General features: G+C 43.6%; 1 protein-coding gene across 8 annotated transcripts in view; it reads right to left on the minus strand.

The window, feature by feature from the left end:
- The window catches only part of LOC105481544 (FERM domain containing kindlin 1), a 64,175-nt gene extending 40,369 nt beyond the window's left edge, over positions 1-23,806 (minus strand). Inside the window, exons 1-5 of one of the 8 annotated variants that reach the window (XM_071079650.1) lie at positions 23,637-23,806; positions 18,695-18,906; positions 8,248-8,419; positions 4,756-4,989; positions 1,094-1,240 (exon numbers count right to left, since the gene is read on the minus strand). In XM_071079650.1, the coding sequence (XP_070935751.1) occupies positions 1,094-1,240; positions 4,756-4,989; positions 8,248-8,398 (532 nt within the window). In that variant the 5' untranslated portion in view covers positions 8,399-8,419; positions 18,695-18,906; positions 23,637-23,806. Of the gene's footprint in view, positions 1-1,093; positions 1,241-4,755; positions 4,990-8,247; positions 8,420-10,078; positions 10,220-12,427; positions 12,643-18,694; positions 18,907-23,636 lie in introns of those variants that run through there. The other 7 variants (XM_011741194.3, XM_024792788.2, XM_011741189.3 and 4 more) reach the window with 7 other exon arrangements.
- Positions 23,807-24,147: the final 341 nt, after the last annotated feature.

The following is a 24,147-nucleotide window of genomic DNA, read 5'->3' on the forward strand; positions in this document are numbered from 1 at the left end:
CTTGGCCGGGTATGGTGGCTTATGCCTGTAATCCCAGCATTTTGGGAGTCTGAGGCAGGCAGATCACTTGAGGCCAGGAGTTTGAGACTAGCCTGGCCAACATGGCAAAACCCTGTCTCTACTAGAAACACAAAAATTATTCAAGTGTGATGGTGCACAACTGTAATTCCAGCTACTCAGGAGGCTGAGGCACAAGAATCGCTTGAGCCCAGGAGGCAGAGGCTGCAGTGAGCCGAGATTGTGCCACTGCACTCCAGCTTGGGTGACAGAGCGAGACTCTAAAAAAAAAAAAGGAAGAAAGAAAGCCCTCAATCTTGCAAGCAAGCTAGAGATTTGATTGTTTTGATATAAAAAGAAAAGGATACTTCTTCTCCAGCATTTTCACCTGCCCTCCTCTTGCACACCCCATAAAAAAATCGAATTCAGGAAAGAATCACACAATGATAGAATTAGGAAGAGAGAAGTGTATTTAAGTGATTTAACTTTTTTCTTTCTTTTTTTGGGAGAGGGTCTTGCTCTGTCACCCAGGCTGAGTGCAGTGGCACAATCTTGACTCACTGCAACTTCCACCCTCAGGGCTCAAGCAATCCTCCCATCTCAGCCTTCTGAGTAGCTAGGACCACGAGCATGCACCACCATGCCCAGGTTATTTATTTATTTATTTTTTGTATTTTTAATAGAGATGGGATCTCACCATGTTGCCCAGGCTCGTCTCAAACTTCCGAGCTCAAGTGATCCACCCACCTCAGCCTCCCAAAGTGCTGGGATTACAGGCATGAGGCACTGTGACCAGCCACTTACCTTTTTTCTAAATATCACTCTTTTATCCCAAATTTGTGGTCAGTGGTACTAAAATTTTGCATTCATTGGCAACATCAGATATACAATTCAAATAATGAGTTATTAAACATGCTTGAAAAAAAGTGTGAAACACATTTCTGTCAATTCTAAACTTGACTAGATAGCCTTTCCTCATTACATCAGTTCTGCAATTTTATTTCTCCTTTGTTTGGTGGGCGTGGGAGGAGAGGTATATTTCTCTCTTGAGTTTTACTGTACGTTCAAACAACAAAACACCTGTCACAAATCTTACCTGATGAACCTGAGGCTGTTGGAGAACTCTCCAGGTTTAGAACATCTTCAATTATGGGTTCCTTATTATTTTTATCTTTTTTCTTCTTCTTCTTAAAATAGTCACCAGAAGGCTTTAACAAAGAAAGCTCTTCTGATCTTCTAATATCTAGAAATAATTTTTTTTAAATGAAGAAAAAGAAAAAGTAAAAAGAAAAATCCTTCTAAGACTCAGAGTCATTTTGTGCATTTGAAATCATTTCTAAGGAAATTTCTGAAAAGTAAATGGGACTAAACTGCATCCCTTTTGAAGAAATAGAAGGGGAAAGGGGAACGGAGACCTCCAAAGTAGGTGGGGGGAGAAAATAGTGGAGGGAGATTAAGTCTAGTGAAATTTCTAGTTAGAAAAATTATTATAAAAATATTTCAAATGTATCTAAAACAACAGGAATGGTATAATGTCCCCTTCATGTGCTCCCCAGCTTCAGTCATTATTAGTTAGCATTATGCTATTCTTGTTACCTATTTACCACCAACTTTACCTCCCTCTCTCCTTTTTTCCTGATATGGTTTGGACGTGTCTTCACCCAAATCTCATCTTGAATTCCCATGTGTTGTGGGAGGGGCCCAGTGGGAGGTAACTGAACCATGTGGGCAGGTCTTTCCTGTGCTGTTCTCGTGATAGTGAATAAGTCTCATGAGATCTGATGGTTTTATAAGGCGTTTCCCTGCACAAGCTCTCTCTTTGCTTGCTGCCATCCATGTTAAGACGTGACTTGCTCCTCCTTGCCTTCCACCATCATTGTGAGGCCTCCCCAGCCATGTGGAGGGGACTTTAATGTAAGTCCATTAAACCTCTTTCTTTTGTAAATTGCCCAGTCTCAGGTATGTCTTTATCAGCAGCATGAAAACAAACTAATAGACTTGCCTTTGTTGCTCCCTCTCCCTTTCCTTTTTCCAGTTTTTTAAACAACCAACAAGGGTCCTGCTTCCTTTTTTCTTTATAGACCACAGATCTTGAAAGTATTTCTTTTACACACTGCCCATCAGCTCATTTCATCCCTGTGGCGATGCCCTCATGCCCTGCCCATTTCTTCTTGGTCCTCACCATTTCAGCACACCTGGGTTCTGGTGGAATCTAGACCATGCGTCTTTCTGCCAGAGGCTTTGCTCTGATGGCTTGCCAGGGTCTGCACTGCAACAGCCTACATATTCAGGGAATTAACACTCCCCAAGAGCGGCCTTCGGTGACTGTCCAGGATGCTGCATAAGCATCCTTACCCCGAGGCTGTGTCTACACTGTCTCCCAGAGGTCGCCAGCTGCTGCAGTGTAACCTGATTGGTGACACTCTTCTCTTTTCAGTCTTACTTCCCTGTCCCCAACAGTATTTCCTGGCATCACTTCCCAAATGAACTATCTGTACTTGAATCCTTATCTCAGGGTCTGCTTCTGGGAACTGAAACTATGATAATCCCCATTTCCCCCATTAATCAAATATATTTATAATTGCTGATCAGAATTGCTAATAACCTTTAACTGCACTAGTGGCTATCATTCCAGGTAAAAGTCAATTAATTTGGACTTTTAGTCTCTGAGCAGCTTTGTTGAAGGTAAGTGCACTGATTCCATTAAGTTCTGTCATCGTTTCATTCATATACTGCTCGGTGCTGAGACTGAACCTAGCAGTTTAACTTGACTCTCCCCAGTAGCCAAGGACTGTCAGGTTGCAACACACCTGTGACCATTCCAAATGCATAATTTATACACAAACCCGGTCATGAATAAAAAATTTCACTGTGAGCACTAAAAGCAAAACAATGAAACAGAAACACCTTATCTTCAAGGTCAAGATTTGTGTCTTTTCTGTTCTTCAAGGGAAAAACCACTAAACTGCTGCGTTTGATTTCACTTCAATTGATAAGACATAAAATGCAATGATTAGAAATGCCAAGTTGAGCCTTTAAAACTATTACAAAGAGATAATCAGGAAAAGAGAACATCTGATTGCTTCTGTTTATTTGAAAACTTGGCCGGTCGGGGTGGCTCAAGCCTGTAATCCCAGCACTTTGGGAGGCCGAGATGGGCGGATCACGAGGTCAGGAGATCGAGACCATCCTGGCTAACACGTTGAAACCCCGTCTCTACTAAAAAAAATTAAAAAACTAGCCAGGCAACGTGGCGGGCGCCTGTAGTCCCAGCTACTCTGGAGGCTGAGGCAGGAGAATGATATAACCCCGGGAGGCGGAGCTTGCAGTGAGCTGAGATCCAGCCACTGCACTCCAGCCTGGGCGACAGAGCCAGACTCCACCTCAAAAAAAAAAAAAAAAAAAAAAAACTTTACGTTTTTAGTTTCAGCTATGATGTGTGCTTCCAGTCCACTGTGGTGTGTGGAATATAGTATTTTATTTAATCATTTAGTTTGTTTTCAAATCCTCATTAGAATATTATCAAAAACACAAGGTATCCTCATGCTTGCCATTTGCACACCAGGGACAAGATTGCAACTTACATTCTGTAATGAAAGGTTCCATTCATTTGTTCACTCAACAGTTATTGTGTGCCAGGCATTGTGACTGGAGTGAGGAATGCAGAAATGCTCAGGAAATGGTTTCTGCCCTCACCCTATTTCATCTACCATACCAGCCCCCACTGCCCAACCCTGGCATTCCCAATCCTGCTGATGCTTTTTCTCTTTTTTGGGGGGTACTATCCATCCCCTTTTAACCTCTTATATTCTTTTTTAACTTGTTACATTTATATGTTAAAATTTGTTACATTTACATTTATTGGTTAGTGTCTGTCTCTGCCTGCTACAATGCAAGCTCCAGGTAGCAGGGATTTTAGCTCTGTATTGCTACTATATCCCTAGCTCTCACCACAATGCCTGGGACACAGTAGGTGCTCAATAAATATTTGCTGAATGAGTGAATAGTTTATGGTTTAATGGGAAAAATAGATTACTCACTATATATCACTATATATTATCTATTCTGGGTTCAAATGTTGATTTTTGATTTTGGGACCAATGAATATGCCTATAATACTTTCAAAAATTATAAAATGAGAATACCTTTATGGTGTGTTTCCCTCCCTTTATGGAGTTTTATAAAGAAAAATTGGTTTGGGTAGTGTTGTCTTTATGACTATTAAATTATAGGATACCAAATCTGTAAATAATTAGATTTAAGTTCACAATTAAGTATGCTTTTCTGCTTAATCACTTCGTAAGTGATTTTTGTGGACAGAGTTATTTACTTGAGCCAGGTCTTAAGCAATTAAGACTTTGGAACACCATTATCTCAAAAACAATAAAGACACATAACTCTATGGTGATTAAGTATTTAATACAATTCTTTTTAATCTTAAATACTGTACAAAATGTTTGAGTATAGCTTGGATCAATAAATGGGGAGGGCAATCTTAATGGTTTATCTTGTCTATTTACAAATCTCTTTTGGAATAGTTTTAAGCTTTGTGGAGATGCACCTGATTTATGTCAATAATGTTCTACTTGGCTTAACTACACTTAAATGGCTGCAATACCCAGAAGGGCTTAAGCATGTGCTTCCTAATAGGTGAATGTTCTCTAGCCAATTGCTTGAAGTAGGCAGAATGCACACATAATTTTCCTGTCTTCCTTTACAAGAGTCTACAGGGCACAGGGGCCCTTCCTGGGTACTTACTCAGGATTTTGCAGATATCACTGACAGCTTTAAAAACCACAGCTGAGAAGCTGACTCGCAACCTCACCATCTTCAAATTCGGCAGGCGAAGGCGCAGCATTTTATGCTGAGGGGTGAAGAGAAGCTTTGCATCTGCCTGGACCCCATATTTGTCCAGGGTCCAGTGGGTTTTCAGAAGCCAGCAATGCTTCTGTTCCCACCAAAGAGCAAAGTCTGACCAGTCTTGGGATATGTCTGCAAAAATGAAAACACAACTAAGTAAAATGAGAGAGAGCCCAGCTTGGAGGGTTCTGGAGTTGCAGAGTCAATTTCATTGTGTGCGAAAATGTAAACCAACAACTGATCTTCAGTTCCCCATGGCCTTTTACAATCCGAGGCTCAACAACTTTTGGCTTCTTTCCAAAGTCTCTCGGGACAACATAGGGACTGGGATAGCATTAAGAGAAAATACCTAATGTAGATGACAGGGTTGATGGGACAGCAAACCATCATGGCACGCGTATACCTATGTAACAAACCTGTATGTTCTGCACATGTATCCCAGAACTTGAAGTAAAATAAAAAACACTTAAAAAATCAAATAAAATAAAAAATTTAAAGATAAAATAATTTAAAAAGAAAAAAAATGATAGGGCTGGGTGCTGTGGCTCACACCTGTAATCTCAGCACTTTGGGAGGCTGATGCAGGCGATCACCTGAGGTCAGGAGTTCGACACCAGCCTGGCCAACATGGCAAAACCCTGTCTCTACTAAAATTACAAAACTTAGCCAGATGTGGTGGTGGGTGCCTGTAATCCCAGCTACTCCAGAGGCTGAGGCAGGAGAATCACTTGAAACCAGGAGGCGGAGGTTGCAGTGAGCTGAGGTCATACCATTGCACTACAGCCTGGGCAACAAGAGCAAAACTCTGTCACTGTGTCTCAAAAAAAAAAAAAAAGAAAGAAAAATAGGGACTAAACCTTACCATCATTTATGTTTAGCTACTGTGGAGGAAAAGAAAAATAAACGTGTTCACAATGAATGCTCAAGTTCTCTTCGCTAAAATCTCTCTGTGCCATGGCCCTTTCTGAGAAGGCTGAAAGCATCTGACTTTGTTTAATCAAGATTATTTCTGTTATAGAAATGTATCCTTATACCACTGTGTCACAAGGGAGTAGCAATAGCCTCCAATCAAAGTCCACACAGAAGTACGGTACAATTGACATTTCATTCTTCTCAGTAATGTCCAACTCTTTATCAGTACCGCCATATCCAAAGTGTCTAAATTGAAGTCAAAGTATTTTCTCCCTCTCAATGTTAGCATCAATGTCAATCTTTCCCCTCCTTTAACGTTGGTATTAAAATAGAATCTTTCCCCTTCATCAATATTGGAGTCAATTTTTAGTCTTTTATTTTGCAAAATGAAGAGCTACCAGTATCTTTGTTTTCTTATTTTTCTTTAAATGTTTTTTCTTTCTCTTTTCAAATTAGAAACTCTCTCTCTCTCTTTTTTTTTTTTTTTTTGAGATGGAGCCTCCCTCTGTTGCCCAGGCTGGAGTGCAGTGGCATGATCTCAGCCCACAGCAACCTCCGCCTCCTGGGTTCAAGTGATTCTCCTGCCTCAGCCTCCCAAGTAGCTGGGATTACAGACGCGCGCCACTGTGTCAGGCTAATATTTTTTTGAGACGGAGTCTCACTCTGTCACCCAGTCTGGAGTGTAGTGGTGTAATCTCAGCTCACTGCAACCTCTGCCTCCCGGGTTCAAGCGATTCTCCTGCCTCAGCCTCCTGAGTAGCTGGGATTACAGGCATGCACCACCACGCCCAGCTAATTTTTGTATTTTTTGTAGAGACAGGGGTTCACCATGTTGGTCAGGCTGGTCTCGAACTCCTGACCTCGTGATCCACCCGCCTCGGCCTTCCAAAGTGCTGGGATTACAGGAAATTTTTGTATTTTTAGTAGAGATGGGGTTTTACCATGTTGGCCAGGCTGGTCTTGAACTCCTGACCTCAGGTGATTCACCCACCTTGGCCTCCCAAAGTGCTGGGATTACAGGCGTGAGCCACTGTGCCCGGCCAGAAAACGCTCCTCTTAATGCTGTTAGTAGAAGCATAAATTGGCACAACTATTTTGGAAAACCTTATTAATCAGCATTTTTTTCTCTGAGTTATACCACCCAACAGAAATGATCACTGAAAGACAGGTGTTATAGCAGCTCTGTCTGTAAGTGCATGAAAATGGAAACAACCAAATGTCCATTAAGAGGTAAATGGATAAATAATTGTGGCACATCCATACAATGGACTATTATATGGCAATGAAAATGAACCAAAACAATATGCAACAGTATGGATAAATCTCACAGACATAATGTTGAGTGAAAGAAAGTCGATGTGTAAGAGTATATCCTTTGTAATCTCATTTGTCTAAAGTTCAAAATCAAGCAATGATTCCTGTGGTGATAGAAGTCAGGATAGTGGTTATCCTTGGTGGTAGTGACTGGGAGGGGTCAGGGTATGGGGCTTGGGTGGGGAACAGGTGATGTTCTATTTCTTGATCTGAGTGGTTACAAGACTTTGTAAAATCCATTTAACTGTTTATAATAAGTGAAGCCTTGTTTATGATAAGTGAATTTTTCTGTATGTATATTATATGTCAATAAGGACTTACTGAAAAAAACAAACAACAAAAAACTATCTTGCTAGAGCAAATGAAAAGCCAGCATCTAAGGCCTTAAATAGAAGGTAAAAGAAGCACAAAGAAAATAGAATGTTATTAAATTCTAGGTTGACAATATTGACTCCTGATGTGAAGAGTGTAACCCTGAAAATTTCTTTCTTTGTTTAAACAGGGAGCATAGTAAATGGTGGATAAGTGTTAAAAGACTCCTCAGCACCAATTCATCACTAAGCTATCAAGTATTTACAGAGAATTAACACAGTAGTCTAATGCCAAGCTACCTAAAGTCACATTAGATGTCACCAGTGGATTGGTCCCATCCCTGTTGAAGTCCAGCATTGTAGCTACTGGGAACTTTAGCTTGCCACCAAAGACTCAGGTTTTTTTTTCCCCCCCGAGACCGAGTCTTGCTCTGTCACCCAAGCTGGAGTGCAGTGGCGCGATCTTGGCCTACTGCAACCTCTGCCTCCTGGGTTCAAGCAATTGTCCCGCCTCAGGCTTCCAAGTAGCTGGGATTACATGCATCCACCGCCATGCCCGGCTAATTTGTGTATTTTTAGTAGAGATGGGGTTTTGCCATGTTGGCCAGCCTGTTCTCGAACTCCTGACCTCAGGTGATCCTCCCACCTCGGCCTCCCAAAGTGCTGGGATTATAGGTGTGAGCCATGGCACCCGGCCTGGGCTATTTCTTTCTCTCCTCTGGGATGAGGCATGGGGGATTGCTCTCCAGGCCATTATAAGATAAATGATCAGAAAAACCTAGACCAGCCATTAGTGGTGATGCAACAGACAGGGTTTCAAATACAGAGAAATCATAAAGCAAGAGTAACTTACTGATCTGTTCTACTAACTTGAGCATCACTCCCCCGACATGAAGGTCTCCAGATACTCTCAGTGTGACGTCTTTCTGCTGCTCTTCATTGGGATGGTCAACGCGGACCACAAGCTCCCAAGAAGCAGATGTAAAGTCAGTGGATGACAGCATTGTGGCAGACGCTGGTGACTGCTGAACACAAAGACAGACATAGATTGGAATATGGGAAGGAAACGGGACGTGTCAGTAGACTAGCAGAGCCAAATTTCTTTTTTGTTTTGTTTTTTCATTGTAACCTCCTCTTCAAAACACTCTGCAAGGTTCCCGGTGCTCCAGATATTAAATTCAGCACCTTAACTTTAAAGACAAAAAGTTTTATAAAAATGGTCTCAAACCATCTGAATTTATATACTTCATTTTTCCACTCATCCACTCCTCCAAGACTACTTGGCTATGTATTTTCTTTGTCCACTCAATGCTTCAATCTTCATTTTCTCTCTGTTGACTTCTTTTGCCCTTCTCTCAACTATTCTGGCAATAGGCAATCTTCTATGTTACCTTTTAAAAAATCAGTTTTATTAAGGTATAATTTGCATGTAATAAAATGCACAGATTTTATATACTATAGTTCAACATGTTTTGTTGTATGCAAATTATACTTCAATAAAGTTGATGTTTAAAAAGGATGTCGTTAAAGCCTCTTATCTTTAACATCTTTAATACATGTCTATTATTATATTCCTCCTACAAAAATTTATATCTTCTTGTAATAAAGCTCAAAAAATAAAAAAAGCAAAATAATTCCTATTTCAGTCATTATAATATATAGTTTTACTTTAAATGCATATAGATTACAGGTCATTAATAATTATTGCCATGTATTTGATTTACTTATTGTTCTATATCATATAAAAATTGATTATCTAAATTCACCAATTAAGTATTTGGATACATCTTTTTTTTTTCTTTTTTTTGAGATGGAGTCTCGTTCTGTTGCCCAGGCTGGAGTGCAGTGGCGTGATCTTGGCTCACTGCAAGCTTCGCCTCGCAGGTTCACGCCATTCTCCTGCCTCAGCCTCCCAAGTAGCTGGGGCTACAGGCGCCTGCCACCAAGCCAGGCTAATTTTTTTGTATTTTTAGCAGAGACAGGGTTTCACTGTGTTAGCCAGGATGGTCTCGTGATCCGTCCGCCTCGGCCTCCCAAAGTGCTGGGATTACAGGCATGAGCCACCGCGCCAGGCCGTATTCGGATACATCTTTGGCAAAAGATTTAAAAACAGGAGTAACAGATATAAAAAGCTCACTCTTCAAAGTGCAGATGGAGGTGTGAACTTCAAACCCGTAGTTTCCCCCTCATTGGAGAAGCCAGCAGGAAAGAATGTTTACAACTGAAATGTTTCAGGGGGTAACAGGAACACGGGAATCCAAAATTGGCAGAACTGAAATAAAACTTGAGATGTCAGTTCTCTCTTATTTTTAAACAGAAATAATGCTACTGCTCCTGGCCGTTTTAAACATTTAAAGTAAAAATTATTTAAATGATAATGAGTCTTTTTCACTTTACTATGTAAATCCAGTTTATGAGAAATTCATGTTTCCATAAAGCCTATTTTTGAGAAACATCAATGCACTCAAACTCCTAAGAAAGGGCTCTTCTGAGGGTGTATCCCCATTTATCTGCATTTTAATAGGATCCCCTAGGGGGATATTTTTTGAGCTTTATTTTGTATTTTTAGCCATTTGAGTACAAGAGGCTGCAGAAAGAAAGGGGGTAAGGGGGCTCAGGAGCCACTGGTGCCCATCAAAGCCTCCCAACCTCCAGCTCCCCAGCCTTAGCCCTGGAGCACCCACCTCCTTTCCAGGAGCCTGTAGTGTCCTACGGGATCCTATTAAAATGCAGATTCTATTCAGCAGGTCGAGGACAGGCCATACATTTCTTAACAGACTCCAGATGTTGCTGGTCTGTGGCTATACTCAGTTCCTCCCTTCGACCTATTTAGAACAATATTAAACCAGGGATGACGGTAATATCTGAGGAACATTACTTTTAATAATAATTAAACAACCAGTGTCATATCTGTTCTGCGTGTTCATTTGAAACAACTCATTTGTAAGCATAAAAGAATCTCAAAATACGCCACACAGATAAATTGAATACTGCAAATCTGAACAGATTTAGGACAGATTTTATGGGTGAGGATCAAATTTAAGAGTTCAGAAGTAGCTCCTTATGTTTTTGGTTTTTTTTTTGAGATGGTCTTGCTCTGTCGCCTAGGCTGGAGTACAGTGGCACGATCTTGGCTCACTGCAACCTCTGCCTCCTGGGTTCGAGCAATTCTCTGTCTCACCCTCCCAAGTAGTGGGGATTACAGGCGTGTGCCACGATGCCGGGCTAATTTTTGTATTTTTAGTAGAGACGGGGTTTCGCCATGCTGGCCAGGTTGGCCTTGAACTCCTGACCTTGTGATCCACCCGCCTTGGCCTCCCAAAGTGCTGGGATTACAGGCATGAGCCACCATGCCCGGCTGCTCCTTATGTTTTTATAGTCAGAAGCATGCAACGAGGCAATGCGTCTCCTCCCCGTGTACAGAGATACACACAGAACCCTGTGCATGAGGAGTGCCATTTAGTGACTGCATTAGGCCTAACTGCTTGCTTCTGTCATCATCAACTTCAAGTATCATTTATTACCTACTGACTGTATGATGTGCTCTGTGTTAACTCCTGTCTTCTGTTATCCCTTTATCATCCTCCCAGCAATCTCATTTAGAAATGAGGAAACTCAGCCTCAGAGAGATGAAGCAACTTGCCCGAGGTCACAAAGCAAGTTAGATGCTGGAGCCCAGACGGAAATCCAGGTCTTTCTATTTCAAACTCTTATCCACCACAATGGGAAACCATTCTGATAATGTTGCAATGCCAACATGAAAGAAAACTCCTCAAACTACATGAACTCAATTCTCAGTAGCCTTTACTAAGCATTTCTATCAACACAAATCTTGTGCAGTGAAGAGACAAAAAAAGAGACCCTTTCATCGTCAGACTCATAACTTGGCACTGAACTGTTCGACTTTATGATCCTTACAATTTCTCAAATACTATGATTATGAGGTCTAGTTATTTAAAATGTTTTGTATATAAAGAAAATAACTTTTTTTTTTTTTTTTTTGAGACGGAGTCTTGCTCTGTAGCCCGGGCTGGAGTGCAGTGGCCGGATCTCAGCTCACTGCAAGCTCCGCCTCCCGGGTTTGCGCCATTCTCCTGCCTCAGCCTCCTGAGTAGCTGGGACTACAGGCGCCCGCCACCTCGCCCGGCTAGTTTTTTTTTGTATTTTTAGTAGAGACGGGGTTTCACCGTGTTAGCCAGGATGGTCTCGATCTCCTGACCTCGTGATCCGCCCGTCTCGGCCTCCCAAAGTGCTGGGATTACAGGCTTGAGCCACCGCGCCCGGCCAAGAAAATAACTTTTAAAGGTGATTCCTTAAGGGGCAATCCCATATAAGGTCTTTTCTTTTCCTAACCTGGGTGATCAAAACACTACTCATTTAGGCTATAGATGCTGATTCCCCTTACAACAAAATGCAGGCTAAAATTAGCCAAGCAGGTTTTCCTGCATTCCTTTCCTATCTTTCTGCGCCTTCATTTTTGAGTGAATGTCTAGTCTGCAGCAAGCTGTTACTTGTTAAGGATAGCAGCAAACTTCAGCCGGGAAAACGCATCTAAGGAGACCAAAACAAGAAGCAAAGCTACCGGCAGAGTGAAACTCAACAGCCCTTCACCGAAAATCAAAGAAAGGAAAGCAGGGAAGGAGGGCTGGAGGGATGGAGAGCAGGAAGGAGGAAAGATGAGGGGGAAACAGTCCCCGACCCTTCCCCTGGAAGATCTGAAGGTGCTTGGTGTTCGAAGGCCACTGAACCTGTCTTTTGCCAGCTCTGCAGGATCCTGGGGAGGATGTTGGGTGGATAAGCCTGCCCCTTACTCCCATTAAGGCAGCACCTGCGGCTGAACTGAAAGTTTATTTTGCGGCCAGATGCAGAGGGCCGGAGAAGGTGGTCACATCCAGACGAAATTATTTTCAATCAATAGCCATTTGAGTACAAGAGGCTGCAGAAAGAAAGGGGGTAAGGGGGCTCAGAAGCCACTGGTGCCCATCAAAGCCTCCCAACCTCCAGCTCCCCAGCCTTAGCCCCGGAGCACCCACCTCCTTTCCAGGAGCCTGTAGTGTCCAGCCTCGCAGTCGCGCACGTGGAGAGCTGCGTCCCTACAAACTACCCCGGGCCAAACCGAGGAGCTGGCGCTGGCGAAGTGGGGAGCGGGGGGCGCTCGGTGGCGGCGGCTGCTCAGCTAAGGCTGAGGCAGGTGAGGGCTGGAGCCAGGGCGCGCAGGCAAAGCTGCCTTGGGACCGCCCGCGGAGGCTCGGTGCCGGCCCCCAGCCTGGCGCGGCGTGCCCGGTGCACTGCACGGCCCCCAGCGGCCCGGCTGAGGGCAGCGCGCGGCGGGGCAGGCGAGGGCACGCCCAGCGCGGGCCTGCTAGGTCTAGCTCCCGCGGAGAGGAGGCGCAGTCTGCAGATTTTTAAGGGCAAAGGGTGGCCGAAGGGCTGCTCTGAGGTGAGAAGGCGGCGAGAACCCGGGGCGCACGCTCACTATCTGCGGCTCCTCTTGCGATGTCTCATCCTGCCCCTTTAAGGCAGCCTCCAGTTTCCCTGTTCCCCCAGGCCCGCCGGGGACTAGCCCAGATGATTAAAGCCGCGCCACTTCCCCTCCTTTCAGGCATACCCATCCCTCACACCCCGGGGTTTGTCCAGGCGCAGGAGACTCCAGCCTCCCGGCTAGAACAGCTTGTCTCCCTTAGAAAGAGCCCCGGAGCACCTGTGGTCTGCGAGGTGGTGGCAACAACAAAAAGATTCGTCTCTGAGTAAGAGGATGATGTCAGTCTCCAGAAGGCTGAGGCTCCCGACCCGGGAAGACTCCAGGAGACCCAAGGGCAGGCTGCATGCGGAAGTCTGGGCCACACCTGGTGTGGCTCACTTCAGGATCACCACCGGTCCCGCCGGTCGCCTTCCTGTTGTTGGATTTATTTTCAAAGAGGGCTGGGGCCACCCAGGAAGGGTGGGTGACCTGGGCAGTTTACACAACCTCCCCAAGCTTCCTTTGTTCATTTAATGCACATTTGTTGAGTGCTTACTGCTCTACAGGCCTCCGGATGGGCCTGGGCTCCCAGAATACTGTGGTGAATAAAACAGACATGGAAATGTCAGTTTCCTCATCTGTGAAATAGGTAGAGAGATAGAATGCCTGCCATCCCACGGAGGAATTTCACGCAATATAATACAGGCTTCAGCGATTTGCATTAAAAGGCTTGTGAAGACTTAAATTTTAATAAAGAAGTTATAAAATGTAAAAGTTGAATCTCTGTTTTTGCTTAAACATTACCACATTCAGGAATTATTATGGTTTGAAAGTACATTTAAAAAGGTTAGTTGAACACTGTTGGCAAATATAGGATATTATAATTAAAATAAAATCATTAAAAACTTGAAACAGAAAGTCTTCATTTGGTAGAGTTTGTCGACGACGGGAAGTGTCATCTGGTCCCACTTCCCTACCTCTTAACACCATGAGCAAATCTGCTCTCATCTGGGTAGAAAGTATTTAACGTTTGCTCTCTGAAAACTCTGCTCATGGACCATTAGAACTTAGACTGTGGTCAATACATGCACACACACGCACACACACATATGTATATTGTTGTTTTAAGGTGGAGTCTTGCTCTGTCCCCAGGCTGGAGTGCAGTGGCGAGATCTCGGCTCACTGCTGCAACCGCCGCCTCCCAGGTTCCAGTGATTCTCCTGCCTCAGTCTCCCGAGTAGTTGGGACTACAATTTTTGTATTTTTAGTAGAGACAAGGTTTCATCATGTTGGCCAGGATGATCTTGATCTCTTGACCTCATGATCCACCTGCCTCGGCCTCCTAAAGTGTTGAGATTACAGGTGTGAGCCAGCGTGCCCACCCTGTGGTCAAGATTTTATGTGTGACCTTGAATTATGGCTCTATCTATTTATACCAACATGGGCTTTTCTCTTCTCAGTTGAAAATATCTGCATTGTGCTAAAGAATTCAACTGGTTTTAAGCTTTCTTCTTGGCCTAGGTTAATTTTTAAACTTTTAATTATATGTAGTGACTTGTGTGTATATAAATGTGTATTATATATACATACACCCATACATATACACCTTATATATAGATAAGAGCACAAATCATGAATGTATAGTTGATGAGTTTTCGCAAACTGAACACACCTGTATACAGAGTATATAAAGACAGTAGTGTATGAAGAGTGCCCAGTTGAAGAAACAGGACATCACCAGTCCTCAGAAGCCCCTTAGTGACCCCTTTTAGTTATTCCTTTCAGTTTTGATCACCGCTGCCGGCCCATCCCGCTATCCCAGGCCCAGGATAACCATTATCCTATCTTCTAACTCCTTAGAGGGGTTTTGCTGGTCTTTGTACTTTATATAAATGGAATCAGACCATGTGTATTATTTCGTGTCTGGCTTCCTGTGTTCAACATTATGTTTGTGAGTTTCATCCGTATTATGTGTCCTAGGCTTTTTTTTTTGAGAAAGGGTCTTGCTCTCCCCCAGGTCGGAGTGCAGTGGCACTATCATGGCGCACTGCAGCTTTGATGTCTCAGGCTCAAGTGATTCTCAGCCTCCCAAGCTGGAACTATAGGTGTGCACCACCACGCCTGGCTAATTTTAAAATTTATCTTTTGGGGAGACAGAGTCTCACTTTGTTGCCCAGGCCGGTATCGAACTCTTGGGCTCAAGCCATTCTCGCATTTTAGCCTCTTAAAGTGTTGGGATTGCAGGCGTGAGCCACCATGCCCGGCTGTCCTAGGCTTTTAATTTAATTTTATGTTTTACTTATTACACGGTTACTGTTGTTCATATGACACAGGTCCAACCCATCCCCTAAGATCCTGGGTTAGAAGTGGGTTAAAAAGTATATTCCGAACTTCAAAATTTTATACATATATATTAAAAAAATGCACACCCTTTGCCCCCTTAAAAAACAAGCGTTCACTGAGTCTGTTGTTTAATTCATTCATGCATATTAATCACCAATGGATTATTTATTCACTAGTCACTGTATTACTGTGAACTAGACACCATAATACATGTTGAAAATCCTCAGATTAACTGGGCACACACTTTATCTTCGAATGGTAGGAGGGATGCTAAGGAATACTGAAGAAGGTGACTACTTCTGCCAGGTGTTTGGAGTGGTAGGAAATATGAAAAAAGGCTTCAGAAAGGAGATGATGTTTGAGATGGAATTTGAAACATTGGATAAGAGCTTCATAGTTGCTCATAATAACCTGAAGTTTCTAGAGAACTGTTTTAAGGCATTTATATATATATATATATATATATTTAGTTAGCAGATAGTTGTGCTTCAGGAAACAAAAGGGTGGAAGACAAAGAGAAGCTCTGTCTCTTGACTTTGAAATCTTATACATTCAAGGTGCAAATATTGAAGAAAAAGAGACCTGTTTTCAATTACCCATACACTGATACACGCACCTTTGAACTAGTACCTTCAAAAAGGTAAATCAACTGGGTGTGGTGGTTCAGGCCCATAATCCCAACACCTAGGAGGCCAAGACAGGAGGATTGCTTGAGCCCAGGAGTTTAAGACCAGGTCAGGCAGCATAAGGAGATGCACATCTCCACCAAAAATAATAATAATAATAACAATAATAAAAAGTATGCAATGATCTGTGCAGCGAACACCATGGTACATGTTTACTATGTAACAAACCTGCACATCCTGCACATGTACCCCTGAACTTAAAGTAAAAGTTGAAGAAAAAAAATTTAAAAAATAATAGACATTAGCTGGGTGTGGTGGTATACGCCTGTGATCCTAGCTACTTGGGAGGCTGAGGTGGGAGGATCGCTTGAGACTGGGAGATCAAGGCTGCAGTAAGCCATGATTGCACCACTGCACTCTAACCTGGGTAACAGAGCAAGACCCTGTCTCAGTTTAAATAAAAAGAAAGTAAGTCACATCATGTCTGGGATATGGGTAGATTAGACTGAATGAGAGATGTGGCCATATTCCATATTCACTGAACAAAAAAGGGAGATAAATGAGTAAAGGCCTTTGAAAATCTCGGCTACTTTAACTTGTTAAGCACAAGTGATTTTTTCCTCTAGCACCTTTTCACTAAAAATTCTGTAGAGTTAACTTAGGTGGAATAAGAAAGCTGCTTGAGGGAGAAAAGAAGTGAATTTTTTTTCCTGATTGATGGTTTTGATGAACATTTACCCAATATAAAGTTCTCTATTAAGTTTTCAACTTATAAACCTGCTAGATGTCTGATGACTTAGAAATGGCAACAGACACCTAAAATATATCTTTATTTGCATTGAGTCTTTGGCACATACAAAATGGCAGCTGTGTTCACATGTGCAGAGAACACATTTTGCTCAGTGCGAAGAGGCAGAATGTGCCTATTATTGCTACACCCTCCTCCCCAACTGGATGGATAATGAGCACTTTCTATGCCCAGGCAAGTTCTAAAGTTTTCTCCTTGCCAGGGTGAAAAGGGTGTGTCTCAATGTACTTACAGGGCTGAATGAGAAAGAGCAAAGATGAGTAAAAACAGCTTTGCTGGGGGCCGTGCTGGAGCCCACCTGTGAGAATGAGAGAAGCAAGAAACACAGTGCCTCTCTCCTTCCTTCCCTCTTCTCCTCCATCCCCTGTTCTTCCTTACATTGCATCCTTCTTAATCAAAGGGTACAAGGGAGTATACACTGATAATTACATCTTCCTCCCATCCTTGATTACTGAGTTCCCTTCCCTGGAGATAATAGTTACCTGTTTCCTCTGAAACCATCCAGAGATAGTCTGTGCATGTAGACAATTTCTGCTTCTTATGCAAGTGATAGTAGTCTATACATATTGTTCTGCATTTTGCTTTTCTAACTTGAAAGTATCTTGATGATTGTAGCAAATATCAGTCATATTCATGGCTGCCCATCATCCCTGGAATGGCCTCCTTAATATTTGTGGAAATCTTTATGTTTTAATCCCAGTCTAGAAGTCAGAACTCAAATTCCCAACCTTGCTTGCAGCCAGGGCTCAGGCCTATGACCTAGGCTGTGTCATTCAGATACACCTAGGCATGACTTTAATTTGGGAGTGAATGAGGTGCAGAGACGGGATGTACTTGGAGCTTCCATCTTTTCTGGTGTGAGTGGTGTCAGGAATGAGTATGGTGGTGGTGGTGGCAGTGGCGATGGTTTTCTGGAGGCTGCAAGGTTAAAGTCCCAAGGCAGAAGTGATGTCAGTGCTAGTGGGTGGCAGTAGCAGGTGCAGTAAAGTCAAGTTCAGATTCTTCAATGGTGACTCCCTTCTCGTGTTAGTCCTATGGCATCATTTCAGACTCTGTTCTTGGTGCTTAGCTCCAAGCCCCTTTCTCCTGCTGGCCTGTCAGGTTATGTCCACTAGGACGGAGCAAGACCCTGTCATCTGTGATGATGATGATGATGATGACTTGCCTAATTATTTTTCTGTTTAAGCTAGCCATAGTGGATTCTTTGTGCCTAAGAGCTCTTACTGACAAAGAATGTGGTACCAGAAGTGAGATGCTACAAGGAACAACACTAAAAGTAGAATTGACTAAGTGCAGCAGGCAGGGCTTTGAGCAAGGAGGGGACACACATCACAGGCTGGAAAGCTGGTGACTCTTGTTATGCAGTGGCAAAATTTTGCTTCAACTACAAAATTTTGCTTCAACTACTATATACAATTCTTGAAGATGCACACTGCAAGCTGGGTGAGGCTGTGATAAGAGGGGAAATAGTGGGGAGCATTCAGAATGTTGGTTTATGTTGATGATTTCTTGCTCTTTCAGCAGTCTTGATAGAGCAGCTATACCCAGACCAGAGTCTGCCAGCTGACAAGAGAGGTAAGGAGAGAAACTGCTTTGCCAGGAGAGGCCGTCTGCTGTAGCTGGAGGTCCAAGTTGACCGAGAACCCATAATTTGGGCTGAGAAAACAAACTACCACTTTATTCAAACCAAAGCTGGCATAAGTAGCTATTGAAGGCAAATGAAGAAAACCCTTATTATAATAGCAATATTATGAGAGTAAATGAAAGAGCCCGAGTATGTGTAGCATGCCTTCAAAATGCTATTGTGATTTATATTAATACATTATTATAATTATTATGGGTGTCTGCTGCTGTCTATATTTCTACCTGACTACTGGGTTTAGAATATGGATACAACTGCTAGCATGGTTGCTTTGAGGGCAACTCAGGTTTATACTTTTTGTAGCCCAGCAAATAGTTCAGTATGCTTTAAATAAAGGCCGGGAAGTAAGGGCAAAGTGAGAGATTGGAATGTTGTTCCCCACTTTGACATGCCGTCTACACTGGAATTACACATTCATACCTTTCACCATGGGACTCTGTAGCTCCTCCCATTGGAGTGGAGTACACTTCCCTGCACCTTGATTTTGGTCTTGGCCATGTCTTTTGGTTTGGCCAATGAGCAGGTGTGATACAAGCAGAGGCCTGAAGGATTTGCTCGTGGTTTTGGTTTGCTCTTCGATACTCAGCCTTTCACCACGGGAAGATTGCTCTGCCTTGAGGAGATGGTTGATTCTGGAGGTGGGATGGAAAAGCACAAGATGAGTCTGGAACACCTTGTGATGCCAGTCAATGAAGATGCCCTTGAAAACCCACAGGGAGAATGTCAGAAGGACACGGGAGGCACCTGCAAGGAGCTCCTAAGGGCCAGTCTGGGACAATGGGAGCAGCAAAATATTTAATGGTAGTAATGGATTATAGCCCATAGAATAGAATAAATATTCACCAGCCCCCCTAACATACACAAAAATGGGATCCCAGCTAGGTTTTATTTAAACATTTTTTTCCAAGTTTTGAAATGTTAAGTGACTGGTTTGAGGCCACCCCGCTAATAGATGCCAGATTTGAGATTCAAACCCCGCCCTAATGGCTCCTGCGCTGGAGCTGCTCGCACTATGCTGCCCACAGTCTCCATCCTCCGGACATCTCTGTGTGAGAGCAGGAACAAGAAGACGAAATGTTGCCTTGCTCCACCTCTGCTGGGCACAACATTAGAGGTGACTCAGTGTTTTTGCTACCAACTACAGAAGCACAGTGAGTACTGATTTTGGAGCTACAAATAAATTTTACCTAGTAGGTAAATTCACAAATATGAAATTTTGAGTAACGAGGACGGACTTTATGGAGATACAGATTTAACACCCAGAAGAAAGAGCAAAAAGAATTAGAAATAGTTGCCTCCGGGGAATGGGAGGCTGGATGGGAAGGAGAGGGGTATGGGACTGTTTAGAATGAATAATTTTTCAAAAATATTTGATATCCACTCCCTCTCCCAGCCCTCCTCCCCTCCTCCCAGTGGGCTGGTGAGAAATGTAATTTGTCATTATTGGGTCTCGCTTTCCCAATCTCCAGCATCTCAGGAAGATCCCAATTTTACTTTAGAAAAGTCAGAGCTTTCTGGAAGGGGTCTGTGGACTCCAATTCCCACTGGTCTCTGAAAGTCTTCGTCTTTTCTAAGCGCTTACTTGAAGGAAGTGTCTGTTTTTCCTTCTGATCCCAGTTTGGGCCTGAGTCTTGCACTGTGGCTCCCAAGGCCACCTCCCTCTCATCATGGTTCTGGGAAGGAAATGGTTCCTGGCATGGGGCTATATCAACTGTGTAGTAGAAATTGCAGATGGCACAGTTGCTTCCAACTGTGGCATCCCAGGGGGTGGGTGTAGGGGTGGAGGTGGGGGTTGGGGGCAGAGGGGGATGAGCTCAAACCTAGAGTTTTCTAGCTCACCCAGGCAGCGTTCAGCAATTACCGCTTGTAAGCACTCTCTATGTCCCTGGTATAGTGCCTAGTTCTTTGCATACATTATCTCATTTAATCCTCATAACCTAAGAGTCATTCCTCATCTTACAGATGAGGAAACTGAAGCTTAGGGAGTTTAAGGAAATTGCCCAAGGGCACCCAGTTACTAAATGGCAAAGTTAGGATTTGAATTTGCCCCCATTTAACTTCCAAACCATTGCCCTCAATGGCTCACAAGATTGTTTACACACACACAGTCTCGTTTGCATATTTCCAATTCTATTTAGTTTAATAGGTTGAGTTCCCACAGCTTCTGAAACAGTGTTGCTATTGTGAGGGCATCCCTTCCTCTCAGCATCACCAAGGATGGTGTGTCCTTTGTTGTCTTCCTCTTTGTTGGGACTGTTCCTTCCATCTGGACTGCCCTCCCCCTTCCTTTCCTCTTGTAGAATTCCTACCCATCCTTTAGGAACCAGCACTGCAGGGAGGCTATGGCAACAACAGCTGGAGGAAGAAGAAATTTTAACTTTCAGTAAAGATTGACATTTTAATGATTACATTGAACTGGACTAACCATTACCAAACTGAGATTTTTTTCTTTTTTCTTTCTTTTTTTTAACGACCAGCAGTGTCCGGAGCACTTTTCATGATCTAAGAGAGCCCAGATGTCTCATGAAAGCTACCCCTGGTTTTCATCCAAGGAGAGGAAAATAAATACCCCTTCTCCTGTCTCAAAAGGCAGAAGGGTAAGCAAAATAGCTTTTTTTTTTTTTTTTTTAATAACACTGCAGGAGTGTTCCTTGGTCAGTGTACTGGTGATAAATATATTTCCATAATACCTAATGTAATGTGGAGCTTTGTCTTGTTTGGATATAAATGATTTATCTTACTTCCATTGAGCCTATTTTTTTGAATTATCTCCATTTTTTCCTCCAATATAAGGCTGTGCTAAATCTTTGTGCATGTGCTTAATTACTTCCTTAAAACAAATTCTTAGGAGTGGAATTACTTGGTTAAAGATTATGTGTATTTAAGAAGTTTTGGTATAATTGCCACATTTCTTGCCGAAAAGATTGTACCTATTAATATTCTCTCCAGCCACGGGTCAGAGCTCCTCCTCTAAGATCAGTGTATATTGTTAGCAGACACTGCCTTGTATTAAATATTTGGACTGTGCCAAGTGCTCTACCAGGCCCTTGGGATACTGCTTTTGACACGTAAGTGAAATTGGGCAGGAAGACATAGGAAACAATTGAAAATAAAGTATTGATAATGTATGTGGTTATTGCTTTACAGCTTACAAAATATTTTCAGGTACCATAGTTCAAGGCTTTTCAAACTATAATGTGCATATGAAGCCCTGGGGGAGTTTTTTTTTTTTTTTTTTGTAGGTTTATGTGGCCAACTGTGTCTTAAGAGGGTAAAAAAACAAAATGAAAAGGAGCTTATGATAAGGATATGGAGCTATAGCTCACAGAATCAAGGAAAACCTTCCAAGTAGACTTTGGAAAGCACAGGAACCAAGGCAAGTTGAAAATCCAGGGAGTCCCCTCCAGGCACCTCTTTGGAGATGAAGGGGCTCCATATGGTTTCAGGATTCATGTCTGTTATCGGTTGAATTTTGTCCCACAAAAAGATATGTTGAAATCTTAACCCCCAGTACCTGTGAATAAGACCTTATCTGGAAATAGGGTCTGTGCAGATATAATTAGGTTAAGATGAGGTCATACTGGAGTAAGGTGAACCCCAATCCAATATGACTGGCATCCTTATGAGAGGAGAAGAGATTGAGACACACAGGGCAAAGCTGGCCATGTGGTGACAGAGGCAGAGACTAGGGTGATACCTCTGTAACTGAAGTAACTCCAGGGACTGGCTGCAAACATCAGAAGCTACAAGATGGAGGAAGGTGTTTTAGGCAGCTTGGGCTGGTGTAAAAAATATCATAAACTGGATGGCTTATAAACAACAGAAATGTATTTCTCACATTTCTGGAGACTGGGAAGTCCAAGATCAGGGTGCCAGCAGGGCTGGGTTCTGGTGAGGGCCCTCTTCCAGGTTGCAGATACTGCCTTTTTGCTGCATTTTCACACGGTGGAAAGGCAGTGAGTTAGGTCTCTGGATTCTTCTTTTTTGAGATGGAGTCTCCCTCTGTTGCTCAGGCTGGAGTGCAGGGGCGCAATCTCAACTTACTACAATCTCCGCCTCCCAGGTTCAAGTGATTCTCCTGCCTCAGCCTCCTGAGTAGCTGGGACCCGAGGCATGCACTACCATGCTTGGCTGATTTTTGTATTTTTAGTAGAGACGGGGTTTCACCATGTTGGCTAGGCTGGTCTCGAACTCCTGACCTCAGGTGATCCACCCGCCTTGGCCTCTCAAATACCTGGGATTACAGGTGTGAGCCATCACACCCAGCCTGGATTCTTTTTCTAAGGGTGCTGATCCCATTCATAAAGGCTCTGCCCACATTACCTCTCATTTCCAAATACTATCCCATTAGGGATTATATTTCAACACATGACAGCAAACATCCGGTCGCTAAGAGAAGAATTTTCCCCTACAGGTTTCAGAGGGAGCAGGGCCCTGCTGACAACTCCATCTTGCAGTTCCAGCCTCCCGAAGTTTCTGTTGTTTGGAGCCACCCAGTCTGTGGTCTTTGTTACAGCATCTCTGGAGACAAACAGTATCCCTCTGCTCCAGGTTCAAATTCCAAGGAGCAGACATCTGAGGGGCCCAGCTTGTTCTCATGCACGGGATCATATTTGCAGGAGTGAGTGGTTCTCCATAGGGTAAAGAGAGGTTGTGGCCAAGATTAGGGAGAATAGGTGAAGGCAGCAAGAACAGGAGATGCCCCAGCACCAACCCACCAACCCACGTGTGCTGCTGGAGCCTCACGACCTGGAATGATGATTGGGAAATACACAGGCTCTTTCTGCTCCATGGGGTACTCTTTGGTCCAAGTCCCATATGACTGGAAGTGCCAGTGGGTGAGTGGTTGTTCTGTGCCTTTGAAGCCCTTTCTGGCTCCTTTTCAACTGCCCTGACTCAGGCCTGCTCTATAATGAGGAGCTTTCCCTCCCCGACTCCTCGTCCTGACTCCTGGATCCCTCTCTTCCTGCACCTGTGTCACCAACTAAGGTGTCTGAATGAAGAAGATAGTGTGGTGAGGCACCTGCAGGGATACGTGGGCCAGTGTGGCAGACCACGTTCCCATGGCACCCCCGTTCCCTCATGCCCACGGCTGTCAATGGCGAATATTTGCAGCTCTCTGTCTGATGGGCTCTCTAGCTAGGAAGTTTCTTGGCTTAAACGCAGAGCAGGCCAAAATACTGGGGCAATTAACACTCCCAGGAGCGGCCCTTAGCCAATGAGATACAGCAGTTGGTGAATCAATACCTAGCATCCTTGTCCACAGGGGGAACAACTTTGAGACTAATTCTTCACAGTTCCCCAGAGTTTCCTGGAGACTGGACTCCAAGGGTCCACTGCAATAACCTGCTCATGAACACACCTGTGACTGGCTTCTTCCTTTCCCTATCTCAGTTCCCCACCGGCTTCAGGTGCTCCCTGTGATATGGTTAGGCTTTGAGTCCCTATCCCAATCTCCTCTTGAATTGTAATCCTCACAATCCCCACGTGTGTGGGAGAGACCAGGTGGGACGTAACTGAATCATGGGGGCGTTTCCCTCGCTGCTGTTCTCGTGATAGTGAGTGAGTTCTCACGAGATCTGGTGGTTTTATAAGGAGCTTTTCGCCTTCACGCAGCACCTTTCCTGCTGCGTCGTGCGGAAGGAGCCTTGCTTCCCCTTTATCTTCTGAGGTGATGGTAAGTTTGCTGAGGCTTCCCCGGCCATGTTGAACCGTGAGTCAATTAAGCCTCTTTCCTTTGTAAATTACCCAGCCTTCGGCAGTTCTTTATAGCAGTATGAAAATGAACTAATACATCCTGGGATGAGTCACCTCCCAAATACGCTTTGAATTCTTGCCTCAGGGTCTGTGTATGCGTGGTCTACCACCCAGTA

This window comes from Macaca nemestrina, chromosome 15, assembly GCF_043159975.1.
Source record: "Macaca nemestrina isolate mMacNem1 chromosome 15, mMacNem.hap1, whole genome shotgun sequence".
Lineage (NCBI taxonomy): Eukaryota > Metazoa > Chordata > Mammalia > Primates > Cercopithecidae > Macaca > Macaca nemestrina.